The sequence below is a fragment of the Rhamphochromis sp. 'chilingali' genome (assembly GCF_963969265.1).
Source record: "Rhamphochromis sp. 'chilingali' genome assembly, chromosome: 22".
Taxonomy (NCBI): domain Eukaryota; kingdom Metazoa; phylum Chordata; class Actinopteri; order Cichliformes; family Cichlidae; genus Rhamphochromis; species Rhamphochromis sp. 'chilingali'.
Genome location: NC_137950.1, coordinates 28,955,459 through 28,973,313, shown reverse-complemented (window position 1 = coordinate 28,973,313; position 17,855 = coordinate 28,955,459). Strand labels below are relative to the sequence as shown.

Below are 17,855 nucleotides of genomic sequence, written 5' to 3'. Positions count from 1 at the left end.
ATAAAATAAAAACTCACTTTTTACTCTCTAACATGCACACACACACACACAGAGACTGCAAACGTCCTGAGGGGGCGATAGAGGAGGCCGATCTTTCATTAGTGGGGCAACACGCCTGATTAAACTCCTCGTGGCCACACACACACACACACACACACACACACACACACACACACACACACACAACACTGAGCTGGACTGATCAATGATTAATGATTGGACCTGCAGGGAGAGAGAGCAGGAGGCTCCTGTGATGTGTAGTGAAACAAATAAGTGTGTGTGCATCTAAAGAAAGACACAATGAGGGAGGAAGGAAGGTTCAGTGGTGTGAAATGAGACAAATGAGTGTGTCGGGGGCTTTGTGTATGTGTGTGTTCACTGTAGTGTGAGGCTGTTCTTCCATAGGTGTTTGGCTATTGATCTGCGCTTGTTTTCTGTGTGTGTGTTGGTGGTTCCTGTGTAATCACAGTATCAAAGCATTTTTGTCACTCCTGACACACACCGAGCCGGCGGCCGTCGTGTGTGGACGACCGTCACCTGTAGCGCTTCCTGTGTGGCTCTGTCAGCATGTCAAATTGCACCTCTTTGATTGGCTCCCTTTTCTTTCTTTTTCATCTTTTGTGCAGCCGAAACTTTGTAGTCATGTTTGTTATATGAGACAGATGACACACACAGAACATGGTCGGCTGGTTCGGCTTGTTTCCTTCTTTCTTAGTTCTGTCTCCTCGTTCAGTCCGACATCTTTAGATGTTTCCAGCTCCGAACGCTTCTTCGGTTCAAAATCAAAACTTCAAATTGGTCAAAATTCCTGAAATAAAAGATCACTGTTCTCTCCACAGCTGTTACAATAATGTGTAGACGACGGTTAGTGACATACAGTTATGGTCAGAAGTTTAATGACTTTAAAAAAAACACGAAATAGGTGCACAAGTTTGAATTTTTCTACAGGGTCTACAGGAACAACACAGGTTCAAAGGTAACATAGAGGCTCAAATATACCAACATTTGGTTAAATTACACCTCGATCAGACAGTTTTGGTTTCCATCAACAAGTTTCTGGCATTTTCTTGGTGGATATTTGATTTTTAGAATTGATTTTAATTAGTTGGTTTATTGTCACTGTTTAGGTACAGTCTTAAAGGGCTTAGTATAAGTACTTAAGTATAAGTATAAAAAAAGAAAAATGACTACTCCATGTGAATGCTCACTGTTTTTAACGTGCTTTATAAATAAAGTTGGCTTGGCTGTTCTCCATCTAGCCATTGATTTGAGGTGAAGTTAAAGAATTTGGAGGTGGTCCTTCTTCTTCTTCTGCCAGTGTCACCAGTACCAAAACAGCCCCCGAACACGATGCTTCCACCACCATGCTTGGTACAGTAGTTTTATCTGACTGTACAAAACTTTACCAAAAGACAGTTTGGCAAGTTCTAGAAGAAGAGCCAAGTTACTTGGATGACACACTAGAATACATACATATTGTTCTTACGTAAAATTGTTTGTTTCACAAATGTGAATTGTTTGATTTTGGGATCTGCAGTTGTTTAGAAATGGCTCCAAGAGAGCTTCCACACTTCGACAGTTCTGATCTCCACTGAGTTACTTGGACTTTTAAACTGTTCTGAGTATTCATCAGTCCAACGAGTGCTGCCATTTTTATGCTGCAAAGAGAAACTACCAATGTTAGTCAATCACGGTCAAAGATACTGTAGAACCTTCAGCATGACGTGAAAAAAAATTAATTAAAGGCCCAGAATGACTCTGACCTTCATGCCGATGGTTGGACAGAAATGTCTGACCACAACTGAAATCCTGCTTTGTAGGGTGTGACTCAGAAGTGATGTGCCAATCTATGAGAACAGTGTTCACACTAAATCAAACCAGTTACTGTGATAGGCAGGAGGGGACCTTCAAGACCTTTAATTCCATTAATGCTCATTGAAACTGAGTCTTGGGATTAAACATGTCCAGTCAGCTTTCTCACTGAACACGTGTTAACAGACCTCTCTGCACTGAATCGTATCTGTTATTAACCTCTGTCTCTCTTCCACAGCATGTCTTTATCCTGTCTTCCTTCTCTCTCCCCAACCAATCACAGCAGATGGCCCCGCCCCTCCCTGAGCCTGGTTCTGCCGGAGGTTTCTTCCTGTTAAAAGGGAGTTTTTCCCTCCCACTGTCGCCAAAGTGCTGCTCATAGGGGGGCATATGATTGTTGGGTTTTCTCTGTGTGTATTATTGTAGCGTCTACCTTACAATATAAAGCACCTTGAGGTGGCTGTTGTTGTGATTTGGTGCTATATAAATAAAACTGAATTGAATTGAGAATTAAATACATTTTATTGTCTTTTTTAATGAAAGTGTCAAACTTTATCGCAAACTTCTGACTTTTCTCAGCATTAGTAACAGCTCTCACGTCGTCCTACAAAAACACACTCTTTGCTCCACATTCACGTTTCGGGATCTGGTCACTCTGCCCGGAGTGAACTATCACATTAGTGTGTTTGGTGCTAAATTGACTCAGACTGGTTTGCTTTTTAGCCAATTTGGGTGACTTTTAGAGTGTAATGGTGCCTGGAAAAATGAGGAAGCTTGTTAAGATTTCAGCTTTTGGCAGATGGGTTTTCAGGTCGACAGACTGAGTGAAAATAACCTGCAAAGAGAAGCAAAAAAATGTAAGCATTTATCAGACAGCTGGTCTCTGACACAAGACACTGAAATGAACATTAAAAATTACAGAGTGATACCACTGCGGTCATGGTGACTGACATTCAGCCTGTCTGTTACTGACACGCTGGGCTTCCTGTTCACACTGCAGGCTTTTATTCCAAACTCAACAAAAAGAAGCAGACAAAGATGAAACGCATGCTTCGCCCAGGCGGACATTTATGATTTTAGAAATCTTTTTTTGGTCCCAGTATTTACAGCTGTGAGATAATTCATGTCTCTTTGGTATTTTATAGTTTTTTGTCAGCAGCAGTGAAAATGGAGTCATTGTGATAACGTGACCGTCTCGAGCCAGGATCAGGTAGCTTTGAACGGTGGTGAATAAATGTGGGGTAAAAGATTTGAGTTTATCTGGATAGAAATGACTTATTGTGTTAAAGTCCACTGTGGAGAGAAAGCTCAGCTGTGTTGCTTCAGCGACTCTGTGGGAAAAGGGTTTGATCTGCAGCCCATGTCGGTCCGCTGGCTCCAACGAGGCGTCTCATTGGGTTTAATAAGGCGCAGCGTGTTAACGAGTGAAGCCAAACCTCTTACCTCTAACTAATAACCGCTCGTTCCATGTTTGCTTCCCAAACAGAGGAATGCAGATGTGCTTTCTGTCAGCATCAGAGAGCAATTCATTCTTTTCATTTCAGGGCTTTTTGTTGTTAAATTACCTGCACATCAGTTTAGGAGAGCAGCTCGTGAACTGAGCGCGCCTCGAAACCTTTTTTGTCCAAAAACTAATGGAAACACCCTCGTATTGCACTGTGTACACAAATAACTTTTTCTTTTTTTTTTTTTTGTCCATTTGATTCACCTTTTATTGTTTATTTTATTTTCACTTACTGAATACGGGACAGACTTGACTGGGGGAAAGAAGGGGAGAAAGAAAGAGGGAAAGAGAAACAGCTGAGAAGAGGGACGGGGGAGAAGGGCAAAAAACAAAAACCAACAGAACGGGCAGAAAAAAAATGCATATATCAATCACCTGGATCACCTGCTGAGAAAGAAAAAAGAAAGCAAGCAGAAGAGAACAAGAGTAATAGAATAAACAACATCACAATGATATATGGGAATATGACAGTAAATACTAAATGTTAAACATTATTGTGCAGCACATAAGATCAACAGAACACAGTGTGCTTTGAGGTAGGAGCCAAAAAGGGTGTAGTTTGTGGGTGTGATCACCTGTGAGCATGGACGCGCTTGTTTTTTGTTTTTTAAAAGGTTCCTTCATGTAATAATCTGCTAGAGGGTGTGGGGGGGCCACAGCCCCGTCCTCCAGGGCGTGAAGCAGGTGTGGAGGAGATCAAAACTCCAGACATCCAGAGGCCCCCAGAACACAAGAGACCAAGGAAGACCAACAGAGGGGCAGCTGCGCCACTGTCCCGGAAAGAGCTGAGGAGAGTCCCAGATGAGGGCTCACTCAGCAGCCGCGGAGCAGAAGCCAGGGGGAGTTGCAGTGACGCGCCCATGAGCTCCGCCGGCAGCCAGCTGCGCCTGAGTGACCCCACCTCCGAAGTGGCCCGAGCGAGCCCCAGGCGTGAGCCGGTGTGTACCTGGACGCCCATCCCCGGACACAAAGAACCACCAATGCACCGATGTCTGAGGGGGTCCGCCACTGGCAGGGGAAGTGGTGGTGGGGGGAGATAGGCCTCCAAACCTTGGAGGGCCTAAGATGTCCCCAGAGAGGTGGCGCCTGACACCCAACCTGACATATAGACACAGACATACAGGCACACACAGATACAAACATCCATTCCCACCCTCATGCTCTCATATGCACTTACTCCACACTCAACCAACGTGGAGACAGACATAAAGAGACGCTGTACACACGATCACACTCCCCAAGCGTACTCTACAAACCGGGTCTAGGTACCCTTGCCCCTGGAGGGGGGAACTGCACCCAGACCCAGGTGGTGTTTCCCTTTTCCCTGCGGTGGGGGGAGGCAGACCGCCCCGACTCTGCAGCAGCAGGAAGGCTCCACACTCCAGACCGCAGTCGGACGGCCAACTCCTCCTCCTAGCCCTCCCGCTCCAGCAGGTCGCAGAGAACGGGGGTGAGAGAAGACTCCAAACCTCCCTCCACCCGCTCATTGTAGTGTTGATGCATGTGTGTTCTAAGGTGCATTTAAAACCCAGGAGGGCTTGGAGCTACCTGCCAAGGAGCAGCAGGTAAGCGCATAGTCCCTCCTGCTAGCCCTCAATGTCTACGTGTATTTAAAATTGAGAGGTGGGCAACGATGCCAGGAGTGGGGTGTACACCCTGATGGTACTTTGGACTCCGTGTATCGTGCCCACCCCCAAGATCCTATATGTATGTGTAATGAGAGTGTGAGTAATGTGAATGTCTAAGTTGTGGGATAAAATTGAGGCAGAGGCAGCCAGAAGGGGACAGAGGGGGGGGGGGTAGCCTCCTCTGCACCCTGGTGACATACCCCTACTCCAAGGCCCTGCATGTGTGGGTGGTTGTGGTGGAGCGGGAAGAGGGAGGCAGCTGGAGATGGGGAGGGAAGGAAGGGAGGGGCAAGTGACCCCTCCCTGGGGCCAGCTCCCCCGCTGACCCCAGTAGGCACCCCCATACTCCGCGACCCGCCAGGAAAAGGGGGCCCAGGCCCATCCAGACCGGGCCCAGTGCAGCAGCGCCGCCCGGCCCCACAGAGCCCGGGACAGTCCACCCAACCCCACCACAGAGAAAACTGCACCCACCCCACCATCCACTCATCTTCCAGACTACATAAGACAATAAACACCCAGGCTGAGATCTTCCTCCACCTCTCCTGTATCTCCCCCTCCTGCAGAGAGTTCCTGAGGAGAGGAAAGCTCCTGCAAGATGTGACAATCTCCCCCACCAGTTGAAGAGCCCCCCCCCCCCACCCCCACAAGTACACAAATAACTTAAACAAAAATAAAGCTGAAGGTGAAAGATGTTCCCACCTGTAGCTGGTGGCACATGTGACATGTTTGCTACCCGTTTCATCTACAGGAGCAGATCACCTGTATGCTTTCCTCTCCTTCCAAATAATAATAATAATAATAACTGCATTGGCATATAAATACTTAAAGGCAAACAAAGCAGAACAACATGTCAGGTTAGGTTGTGCATAAGTAATTTTGAGTACAGTGTAATTTCTTGGTAATTTTGTGGGAAAATACAATAATTGCACATCTTACTCTGCAGGTAGACTGTAGCGTTTGTCGTGGCCTTAATGATAAAGTTTCCCCAAAAAACAATAGCATGCTAAAAAAAGACCCCTCAGTAATTCGAATTAAACAAAAAGAATCAGTTTAACTTGAGAATATCAGAGGAATGTTTTAAACATGTGAGCTTGTGCGCTTTCAGATCTGTGTGAAATCAGCTGAAACACACACAAAGTGTTTTTCTGTTTAACTTTAAAAAAAATTAGAAGTTAAACTTTTTGCAACAAGCCCAGAAAAAGCCAAACTTGCAGATGTGCAGCAGGTCGGTGTGGCGTGTACGTGTCATCTGCACGGGCGCGTCACAGCGGTGGGAGGGTTTGATCTGCGGCCTGTGTCCGCTCTCTGGCTGCAATGAGCCGTTTCATTGGCTTTAATAAAGCGGAGCGTGCCAGCAACTGTCAGCTAAGGCGTGAAGCCAAACCTCCCCACGTGCTCCAGATTGGAGGATAAAAGGAAAATGAGCCAGGGGCCCCAGACAGCGAGGGTCCCCCCCACCCCCGGCCATAAGGAGTCCATTATGCTCCCGTGTGTCACGCAGCCATTTTTGTGGCATCTCGGTGGCACGCTGTGGCGTTTGCAAAGGCCCGGCCCGCCAGAGCGCTGGCACACGGCGGCCGGGACACGCTGCTAAATCCCATTAGAGTCTGTCCAGAGGATACGAGGCTGCCAGCAGCTGTCAGTCATCGTCAGGCTTTAACCTCCGGGAGCACAACACTTTTAATTAACCTTAAAAGCAAGTTCCAGTGACGAGCTTTAATACATCAGACAAATGTCTCAGCAGCCTGCAGAGGGAAACTCAAGGACGCTGCAGCCGTGAAACGCTGAGCTTTTTAATCAAGTGTGTGATGCTAATATCATCCCCCAGCCATTTAGGAAAAAATACTATTAAACCAAGAAAATGTCTTCACCTACGTGCTCTGTGTGGCATTTATTCATGTCACTGTTGCATGAATAATTAATGCTCAGCCCAAAGTCGGACAGGATTACAAGGCTGGGACGAAAACCTTCTTCTTCCTTAGTCCTTCGCTGGCTGGAGACTTGAATCTATATTTACACGTTTAGTTGCAAAGTGGAACAAAATAAGAATTTATTCAACTGCAGTCAAAACGATTTCTCCAGTGAAAGTGCGGTTTAAGGAAACAGATGTTGTTCCAGGGACCTGGAGGCGATGCGAGGTCAGAGATGTAGTAATCATCATGTCCTCTACTCCACCTGTCCAGGCGACTTGTCCACCTGTAGAGAGGCGGGGAGACATTTTTGTCCTTTGCTGAAACAGAGAAGAGGCCTAACTTCTTAGAACTTGGTTCTAAAGATGATCCAAACATCATTTGTTTCACAGTTTTCAAACCAGGGTTCTCTGCTGCAAGCTTAAATGTCCCAACACCGGCATGGAGGGAGAATCTGTTTAGTCTGGACACAAAAAGAAGGACTGAAGTTTTCTCCCAGCTCATTACAGACAAAACTTAGATTAATTCTGATCTGAAGGACAAATGTGTTCGCAGAAAAAAAAGTTACCTGAATTCTGTGGGGATATTACAGGTAACTTAAAAAAAGCCACATGAAAAACAAGATCCTAAATGACCGATTATGAGGGAAATTATATTTCTGTAAGAAATATAAACACTGTGGACTCTTCCTCACTGAGCGCGCCGGTGTTTCATCACCACAGAAGTAAGAAAACAAGTAAAATCTTGAATTTGAATAAAGTTTCTGCCTCAACACGTGAAAAAGAAACAGATGTGATGTCAACTTTCAATCAAATAACAGAAAATAAGACAAAAACCAGTGAAAACATCTGATTAATCACGATTAGAGATCATTAAACATGGCTGCTGTGTGACAGGGCGGCCTCAAACTTTCCATTTAAACATGCGCAGATTGGGAATTTATTAATTATTTGCTCCCAAACCTTCACTCGATGGTCAGCTGAACCTTAGAGTTAATAACCTGCGTCTCTTTTACAAAGTTCACATTTAAAATGTGATTTTCTGAAACACAAAACCTTCAGAGGAGGATGATTTAAAACAACAACAACAACAAACATAAACAACAAGAAAAAAAATTGTTGATGTAGAATTTCCTTCATCTTTGAATACTGAATGAATGATGCTCCGTCCTGTGTGGACCACAGTGCGCCCTCTGGCAGGCCAGTTCTGGTCCCAAACCACATGTAGATTTTTTTTCTTTTTTACTTTTCGGTTTTATTTTCATGTTTGTTTTTTTATTTTAATTTTACTCTGCAGAGTAATAATGTTTGAATGAAGAAGAGAGAATCTATTCATCTGCTGTTTGTTTTACAAATGATCCCTTTTCACTGATCTTCATCAAATTAATTCATAACTGAAATTTTGACTTTTTTTTAAATGTGTTTGCATTAAACTGGTCGTGCAGCTTCTCAGCATGAATGATTGTTCCAACTGTTCCATGTTGGGATGAATGTTTCTGTGTGGGAAAGAAACTAATTGTGCAGATTTCTGGTGACAGAACAGAGAAATACTTCCTTCACTAACATCTGTGTGGTGATGGAAGCAGTGGAAGTGTACCAGCTGTACTCAGACTAACATACAAACACGTTTTCTTTAAATCTGAGCGCTAAAATGTTTCACTGCTTCTTAAATGATCTGCTGCACGACACAAGTTTGCTTTCAGCTCCAAACTCTTATTACAAACGTGAAGTTTGTGTGAGTGAAACTTCACACCGTGGCTGCTGGCGCTCTCCGTCCTCCTCCTCTTCAGCCCTCAGCGGCGCACTGAGACGCTTCTAATCCTCTTTTGATGAACTCGGTTAATCGACTTCCAGCTGCGCATCTGGCAAAGTTCACTGAGCAGCACACGACCCTGTCCACGCCCCCGAAGCACGCAAGGCCCCCCACTCCATAAATTCTCCCATCAATGCTGAGAAACGTGAAGGGTCCCGGTGAGGCTCAGCGGCTGTGGCCGTTTGGTGAAGGAGGAGAAGGAGACAAGAGGAGGAGAAGAGGAAGAAGTAGACAGTAGGACAAGGAGAAAGGGGAGAGCGGAGGAGGAGCAGAGATGCCTCCGCGTAAAAGCCTCTTCGCTCCCTTCGTGTCCGTGGACTCTGAGTGCGGTCCCGGTCCCGCGGCCTCGGCTCTCCATGCGGATCTCCACGCGCTGCTGCAGCGGAGCCTCGCACCGGACCGCTCCGGGGACTACCGGGACCTCCCGCGCGCCATCGTGGAGCTCCGGCTTGGTCCCGCCGGGGGCGCGCTGCATTACCTGCCGCCGGACACGAGCGCTCTAGAGCGCGCACAGAGACGCCGGCGTCTAGCGGCCAATGCCCGCGAGCGGCGCAGGATGCTCGGACTGAACGTGGCCTTTGACCGGCTCCGCAGCGTTATTCCCAACACGGACAGCGACCGGAAGCTGTCCAAGTCCGAGACCCTGCAGATGGCGCAGATCTACATCTCCACCCTCAGCGAGCTGCTGCAGCAGGGCGCGGGCGGAGCACGCAGCCCGGGCACCGACAAAGCGCCGGCGGCCGGGGATCCGCCTCGGCCCGAGAGGCACTTCCACACGGCCAGGAGCAGCGGCGGAGGCCCGGGGTGCCCCGAGGAGGACGTGCAGGGGGGACGTGAATATCTGTGATTCTTTCAGCGTCAGACATTAAAGGACCAAAACGTGTTTCACGTGTTCGAGGACTCAGACACCGAGGACGACAGAAAGAAAAACTCTGTGCCAGAATTACTCAAAGTATCAATTTTTATTATTTTAAAATTATGTACAGGTAACCAAAGACATCGGTCTGCAAATTGGTACAAAGATCAAGTTTTCCTGCAGGCGGCTCGTTAAGAAGCTCTCTGTCTGTCCAAAAACAACAACACGGCTGGGAGAAAAAGGCTTAGAAAAAAGAAAAAATAGAATCAGATTCAGAAAAGTAGAGTCTACGGTCTAAATTTAAATTTAACCCTGGCCCACCCACGACCCTCCCCAAACTGCCCCCTCCGTCCCAAACTCCCTCCATCGCTCCCCTCCTACATGAGGAGGTCCAATCTATTTACAGGAAACTATGTACAAAAAGCTCTTCCATTCATTCTTCCAGACGTCTGTGAAAAAAGCTCTTGTAAACTTTTCATAAAGGAGTGTGAAGTTTTAACGTGTGTGTGTGTGTGTGTGTGTGTGTGTGTGCGCGCGCTGATGTCCACAGACAAACAAATACAAAACCACATGAACAATGACACAATCTTTAAAGGTCAATTCAATGTCATTTTTTTTCCAGCTCTAAAGATGAAATCAAACAGCAGCAGGAGCTCACGGCGCTGATGACAAACGCCACAGAGCACAAAGGAACAGACGTGACAACTTTCAACGTTAGCTTGCTCAGACGATGCTCTCTCTCTCTTAATCTGGACCTTTAAAAAAATCTGTTTTTGAGAAAAGAAATTCAAAGGCGAATCTTTAGCTTAAAGCAGGAACGAAGGAAACCAAGCTAGCGTCAACCACTGCAGGTCCTCTAGCATCCACTTGAGGCTCCAAAAGCGAGTGGGTCCCCACACACTCGCATTAAAATGCGACAGATTTACAGCAGTAATTAACACGCGCAGCCTGCTGGAATTTAAAAACCTGTTTTGGCCTCTATGGACAGCGTCTGTGTCCTTTATCTCACAGCAGTGACCTTTAGTGCCACGGGTTTGCGTTTCAGCGTTGATGAGCGACTGTGGGGACCTGAGCGTGGCTGCAGACAAAGAGCCAACACTAAAACGATGCTCACGGCCATCTTTCTTCTTTTCTTTCTTATTCAGGTTTCCTTTATAACAAGCTTATTAGCTGGAGGTCATTAAAGGGTTAATAAAGCAACTGAAGGGACGCCTCAGTTTGAGGCGCCCAGTGAGAGTTAGACCAAGGCTGTATGGTTTTAATGGAGTGGGCGGGGCTTATCCGAGACATCTTCCAATGAAATTATTGGAAAAAACAGTGTTTCTATTGTGTGAAAGACTCACATGTTCCCCTGGAGTTTCGCTCTTTTGAGAGTCTCCAAACTGACGAAATGTGACACTAAACTTAAATAACTTTTTTTTTAGCTTTTTAACAACAATGAGGCTGGAAATCTTTTCAAACGAACTCATATCTATTTATTCTATTAATAAAGCCTTTAGTTACAACGCTGCACTTGAAGGAAGGAGGAACAGAAATGACTCGTTTAAGGCTCCAGACTTCCCTTTCCCCCATCAGGGAACATCTCTGGAACTTCAGCTGCACTGACGGTGCACAGAGGACAGGAAAGGCCGGGGCGGGTTAAAGCTACAAGTGCAATGGCTGACGTGTAATGAGTGGCTGTTTGTACTGTAAGCGCTGCTGGAGTTTTGACTTCTTCACAGGTGCGCCATCTGAAAAGGCTTCAAAGATGAAAACCACAGAAGGTCCAACGGAAAAGCACGGGGCCGATTTCTATCATTTACAAATTCCCAATCCAACCTCAGCATCGCTGAAATGTACGTTAGAGAGTGATGCACTCTTGGAAAGTCCAAACACAGGATTTGGAGTTAAACTGCGGGTTTGAGGATCTTGAGCTCCAGCTACAGTGTTTCCTCCTAAAAACACCTGAGCAGGAGGGACAAACAATCGACCTCCTCTGTGAAAACCCCTCTGCTGGCGGCCCAGTTCAAAAGCAAAGAGCCTGGCCTTCACCTGTCAGACTGGGGGGGGCTTCCTCGGCCGTCTTTACTGTAACTGAAGTCTCCACCATGAGCGGCGAGCTCAAAGGCCTGGCGGTAATTGAAAGGAGCAGGAGGAGGACAGGTTCTGGCCCAGAGGGCTCGGGAACCCGCTGAGACACGAAGCTTTTGATGTTGAGCGAGATCGATCGTTTGAAAGGGAAAAACTTTCTGCTTTTTGGAAGCAGAGGTTGTCCAAAGTTTCTAAAACCCCCAAAAGCTTTGAGAGTCAGGTGTGAAGTCGGCACAAAGGCGCCGCCACGAAACGAGGTGTCATACAAAGGCAAGCAGTCCCACCTCGACTTCACCGCGGGTCAGGCTTCCCACCCTCCGCCCACAAATGATCAATACGCGTGGTTTTTCAGCGCTAAAGCACCTCCTTCAAACAGAGCCAAGAGGTTACAGCAGCAAAGAGGAGAAGAAGAACACAGCGTGAGAGAAATGAGGCGGCCTGTGAGGAGCTGGGGTCGACGTTTTCAAAGTAAAAGCCATCTCTTCTTTTTAAAGAGCTCAGCTTGTTTGTTTGGCAGTTATCAGCTCCAAAAGGCCGCGAGGCTTTGATGGCGGGCTGGGGGGGGGGCGGCAGCTTCACTCCAATCTGCCATTGCTCAATACGAAAGGGGTTTTCACGAGGGAGGGGCTGAGAAGGTGAGGAGACGCTTTGAAATGGAATTTATCAGAGAAGAAGAAAAACATCGCTCTGAGCAACTTTTTTAAACTGAGGAAAAAGGAAGAAATAACAACCAAATACTGACTTGGATTCTTCAGAAAAACAAAAGCATGTGATCTCTGCTGCAGCTTCAAAGGGTTTATCCTTTAAAGTCACAGAGGAAACGAGCTGTTTCCAGCGCTGCCGAGGTGAAGCTCCTTTAAAAGGAGGAAGAGGACGACGTCCCGTTAGTTTACTCCAGCGGTCGACTCTGAGGTGGTGGTGATGGTGGTAACGATGATGAAGGAGATGGTTGTGTTGCATGTGTCTTTTTGTGTGAGTACGTATTTGAGACAGACTTCTCTCTAGCAGTGCTCCAGATAGTCAATGACCCGGGAGATGGACTTCTGTCCTGTGGTGCCGACGTCACACTGCAGAGAGGAAGCAGGGGTTAGAACACACACACACACACACACCTGGAAAATTAGACGTGCAGATCGTTTCTTTCTCACCATTTCAACAAACTCACTGCTGGTTTTTTATTTAAATCACAGATTTTACTCTTGAATAAACTTGTCTGATAATCGTCGTTTAATAATGAGCATTTTCTCTCATTAGTCTGCGTCTGACAGACGTCGGGCGGAGAGCAGCACAGGGCAGATGAAGGATTACGTTGAACACTAATCAGAATATATCAGTTTGATATTGTGGAACGAGTTTCAGTGTTGCGTTAGTCTGGACTTACAGCAGCCTCACGTCCACCTTTGTGAAACAGCGACTACGTTTTGCAGTCAGCAACAGCTGTGATAGTTCTGCTTGGAGGTAATGATGATGTATAAACTAGAGATGGCACGATACCACTTTTTTATGTCCGATACCGATATCATAAATTTGGATATCTGCCGATACCGATATGAATCCGATAGTGTTTTTTAATCAACAAAATTGTTGTTGTTTTTTTAAATATCTTGCTGCATTTTGTATAAGTTCATACTCAAGTTTAAAACAACAACTACACTAAAGCTATTCTGTTATACCTATATGCAAAAAAAATATTTCATAGTTCAGCAATACTGATCAATCTAATAAACTTAAACCTACACCATCCTCCCTATTCTGGTATTTTAAAGAGTACTTAGCATAAATATTAAGCAACCTAACTAATAGGGTTCCAACTCCCAGCAACAACAAAAATAAATAAATAAAAAATAGGGAACCACCCCTCACGCTCCACCTCATGATGCTTAATCGACGTAATCAACCTTAATTTGATGCAGTGTGAAAAAAAATGCACAGAAATCAATTATTTTTCAAGAAATATTAAATAGATTCAACATCTTTCTTCAACAAAATTGCAGACTGCACAGATGGTACCTTCCCAAAGGAAAAAGTACTATAGCTTACTAGGGTATATTAGACTTAATAGTTACTATATACAGTAATGGACTTCTATTCATTTTGCATCAAATTAAAACTTTGGGTGTCAGATAATTATTTATTAAAAGCTAGACATTTTAAATGAGAATAAGAAAGAAAAGTATGTCTTTGTGCCCCCTTTTCCCTGTTCATGCCCTATCGGCCCCCCTGGCTAAACTTTGCTAGATCCGCCCCTGCACAGTTACCAGCGTCAGCTACGTAGAAAAAGATCCTCGAGTAGAAAGTAATATTAAATACATTCTAACAACAGCTTATCAAGATTAAACGTGCTGCTGTTGTTCAGCCGCTGGTTTCCTCTTTCTGGTGCAAAGTGGGCCAAAAGCAAACAAGAGAGACGGACTCGCGACAGAAAAGCCGATCAGCTGATCATTGATCAGTTTCATGATTGAAGTAGCAGCCGGAGAGCGAGAGGCAGTCGCTCGTTAAGCTTAACGCAGGAATGCTTTACAAACATTCAGAGATGGACTTACACACTTGCTTTACTTCTCTCGGGGATAACTTTGTCGGAGATGAAATGCCGGGTTGGTAGCGAAGCTCCACATGCTATCCAGACCACCGACAGGTCCCGCATGCCACAGCTGCTCTATCACGTGATGCATACTGCTCCGACGTGCTAACGTTCTGAGGCGAGTTACGGCGTGTTGCAAATTTTGTGAGGTGCTTTCGTGATATTTAATGGATCGGATTACATTTTTTTTTTTTCTCCGATATCTGATCCAGTAATTTAGGTCAGTATCGGACCGATACCGATACGTAATATCGGATCGGTCCATCTCTAGTATAAACACATTATGTTGAACAAGCAAATGCTGGAATTGTAGCTAATGTGTCCATTAATGTAACGCATAACAGCCAGTATGCTGTCAGAGTAAATGTATGCCGTTTTTATTGCCTTCACAGTGAAAACAAGCGTAGATGTAGCTTCATTCATAAAAACAAAGCCAGTTCCGAAGTGCCTAAAAACCTGCATTCTATCTGATGACCACCAGATGGCGATAACTGTGGTTGCAAGTCGACTTGTGGTCCTAAAGCATCCTATGGGAAAACGGCTCCCCGTCTAAGCCTCAGTACACAATTTCCTGCTTTCGTAAATCTTGGTCATGCCACGTTTCAACAAAGCCAGTGGTGCTTGCTCATTGGCTAATGGCTTGTGATTGACAAGTCTTTAGCCAATGAGCAAGTGATTTCAGGATGAGACCCACCCCTCCTTGTCACATCCAGTTTTTTGTGACAAGATGGCTTCAGAATAGTTGGCGTCAGCGTAGCGACGTCCCTCCTTTATACCGTGTTTTTTCGCAGCTCTGATGCGTTTCTACAAACTCGCTCGGTTCTGAAATCTTCCCCCCTTCATGTATTTGGGTAAAACGACCCGCGCTTCCGGGTTTATGTGTCCAACATGAGCAGGATATACGGTGATTTGATAAACTAGCTTATAAAAAAGGCCAGGGGTCAAAATTTCAACATTTTTGTTTCTTATCTGCTTCAGCAACATTTCTTTATGTAAAACGATGATCATCTCCACAAGAAGTTTTAAGCTTTAATTTAAAAAAATACATAAATGATCCCCAAACATATTCAGAGTACGTTTGGATCCGAGTCATCAGGACTTTTCTCTCCGTGCTCACTAGAACAGAACTAAACACATTACAGGGATTCTTTTATTGAAGCTGTGACTCACAGTGAGGTTCATGAAGTTGAGGAACTTTTTCAGCATTTCTGTCATGATGGAGAAATCTCCTTTAGGCAGGTTCTCTCTCACAGTAGTCACATTCATCTGCAGGACAGTCAAAAGAAATCAATCACACACACGAAGATGAATCAGACAAATTCAAACGAGCTCTGAAGCCTCAGAACAACAAGTGCTGCTGTGAACTGTACGCCTCAGTGTGTCATGAGGCTGCATTTATGTGTTTTTGAGGGTAAATGTGTTTCTACTGTGTTTAAAATGCAGGTGAAAACTTTGAGAAACTGCCTACAGACACACAAATCTGTCAGAGTCGCATTATGGGGACATAAAGCACATACCCAGCATGCAATTCATTCATGTTTTGATGTTAGTCTCCAGGAAATAAATGAGTCAGGGTGACGTCTTCTCAACTTACAGATACACAACTGTGTGTGTGTGTGTGTGTGTCAGACTCACCGGGCTCCCCTGGCATAGGCAGCCCAGCAGCAGTGCCGTGTAGGAGGCCACAATACTGTCCTCCATGTGCTTCCCTGCATGCTGCAGAGCTGGGACAGAAACGAGGATCATGTCTCACTTTTTGCTGCTCAATGGTAACGATCGTCAGGAGTGATCAAAGCCACACTCTGGTTGTACCTTTGTTTAGGTCCAGCTCCTCGTCCTCCTCGTCCTCCTTCTTCTTCTTGCCTTCGTCCTGTTTGTCGGAGTCGTTGTCGTTGGCGACCCACTGGATCTCGCCGCCCGTCTCCTGCCACTGGCCGCTCTGGTCCAAAGCAGCTTTCGGCGCCTCCTTTATGAGGTCGTCGGTCTGGGCCTCGGCCAGGACGGCGGCCCGCTCCCGCTGCAGGAACAGCTGAGGGCGGCAGAGAACATCAGAACCAACGCCAAGCGATTTATAGGCTGTATATACACGATCATCATTTTGTGTTCAATAAGATTTGAAGCTAGCCAAAGTTTCCCAATAACTTCCTCTCAGATTTCGATACCATCTGATTGTTTTTACAGCAGAGGGGTCGCCCCCTGCTGGACAGAATAAAAGAGCAGGTTTATGCACTTTTCAAATGCAGAAACTACATCCATGAAAACAGTTCACAGATGGTTTCCTGACAGGCAGTGACTGATATTTAGGACCGACTTAATGGAGCTCATGGGAAACGCTGAGTAAGATGGCAGAAGAGAACAAAACGCAGACGAGACAAACTCAACTCAGAGGATCACGCGAGCATTAATTTTCACGCTAAAACATAAAAGTGAGCTTGAAATATTCCTCACAGCTGCTGCTGGAGACATTAATCATGATTGTGCTCCATTAATCAAAGACGCAGTGAGGGAATGATCAGCCTTTTCTTTTAATGCTGTGAATCGTCTGAACACCAGGAGACAAATTCAATTCAGTCTGATCTTAACTGTTTTAGAGGGAAGCAGAAAACTAAACTCTACACCTGACAGATGACACCAAAACTACCCACGACGAGACGTCGCTCATACAAAGGTTTATTTTCTCCTTCCAAACTGAGAAGGGTCCACACTGAGCACCGAGATGAATCTGAATGAAGGTCGGCATGTGAGAAAGAATTTAAAAGCATCCAGTATTATTTTAGAGCCTATTCTGGGAGGGAAATTTCCCCTTTTCTGGTGAAATAAACCAACTGAAGTGACAGAGAGTGCAGCAGATCCACACTCGCTCCTCTCTGAGCTGCAGAAAGTTTTAATACAAACGAAAACTTAAAAAAAAAAATAACCGGATTTACAAAAACAAAACATTTTGATAGTTTGTTCCTAAAATATGGACATTTATGTTTGTAAAGTGGCGACTTCACTTCAGTACTCTGATGTCGAACCTCTGCTCCTGAGGAAGATACTGAGGGACTTTGAGAACACAGTTCAGAGCCGTCACTATCAAATCCTCCTGCTCTCCCGTTTTCGTGCTGCCCCACTCTGCAGACCGAGTTTCACACACGTTTATCGTACTCTTCTTTGGGTTTTTCCATCCACTCCTGAGTTTGTACCTGTACAAGAGCAGCGATGGCGCTCAGCGGGCCCGTGCTGGCGATGTCCTGGTGCTGAGGGTTGAGCAGGACGGTGGAGTCGCAGGGACCCTGGCCCCCTTCCATCTCCATCTCCATAAGGCAGTACCTGTTCCTGGCACTGTACTCCACCAGGTTGATGAGCAAACCCAGACCCTGAACGCAGCAAACACACAGTGGCACTCATGGGTCAGTCATTTTAACTCTGTTTTCACTGCTGTCAACATTAATACCACTTTAAGTCTAATTTTAACCCAAACCTGTGATGGAAATGGTCACATCACTCATGTTTAATACGCACCAGTACTCTGATGTCGAACCTCTGCTCCTGAGGAAGATACTGAGGGACTTTGAGAACACAGTTCAGAGCCGTCACTATCAAATCCTCCTGCTCTCCCGTCTTCGTGCTGCCCCACTCTGCAGACCGAGTTTCACACACGTTTATCCATCAGATTAATAATGTTTAAGTGTTTCAATAA

The 17,855-nt window shown here is 45.6% G+C and overlaps 1 protein-coding gene across 1 annotated transcript in view; it reads right to left on the bottom strand.

Annotated features, from left to right (window-relative positions):
• Nucleotides 1-9,609: 9,609 nt before the first annotated feature.
• Nucleotides 9,610-17,855, bottom strand: part of LOC308391092 (wings apart-like protein homolog) — a 40,898-nt gene continuing 32,652 nt past the window's right edge. The window contains exons 15-20 of the mRNA XM_080873554.1: nt 17,678-17,793; nt 17,359-17,532; nt 15,986-16,202; nt 15,809-15,897; nt 15,344-15,439; nt 9,610-12,659 (exon numbers count right to left, since the gene is read on the bottom strand). Coding sequence (XP_080729680.1) covers nt 12,594-12,659; nt 15,344-15,439; nt 15,809-15,897; nt 15,986-16,202; nt 17,359-17,532; nt 17,678-17,793 — 758 coding nt within the window. The 3' untranslated portion in view covers nt 9,610-12,593. The remainder of the gene's footprint in view (nt 12,660-15,343; nt 15,440-15,808; nt 15,898-15,985; nt 16,203-17,358; nt 17,533-17,677; nt 17,794-17,855) is intronic.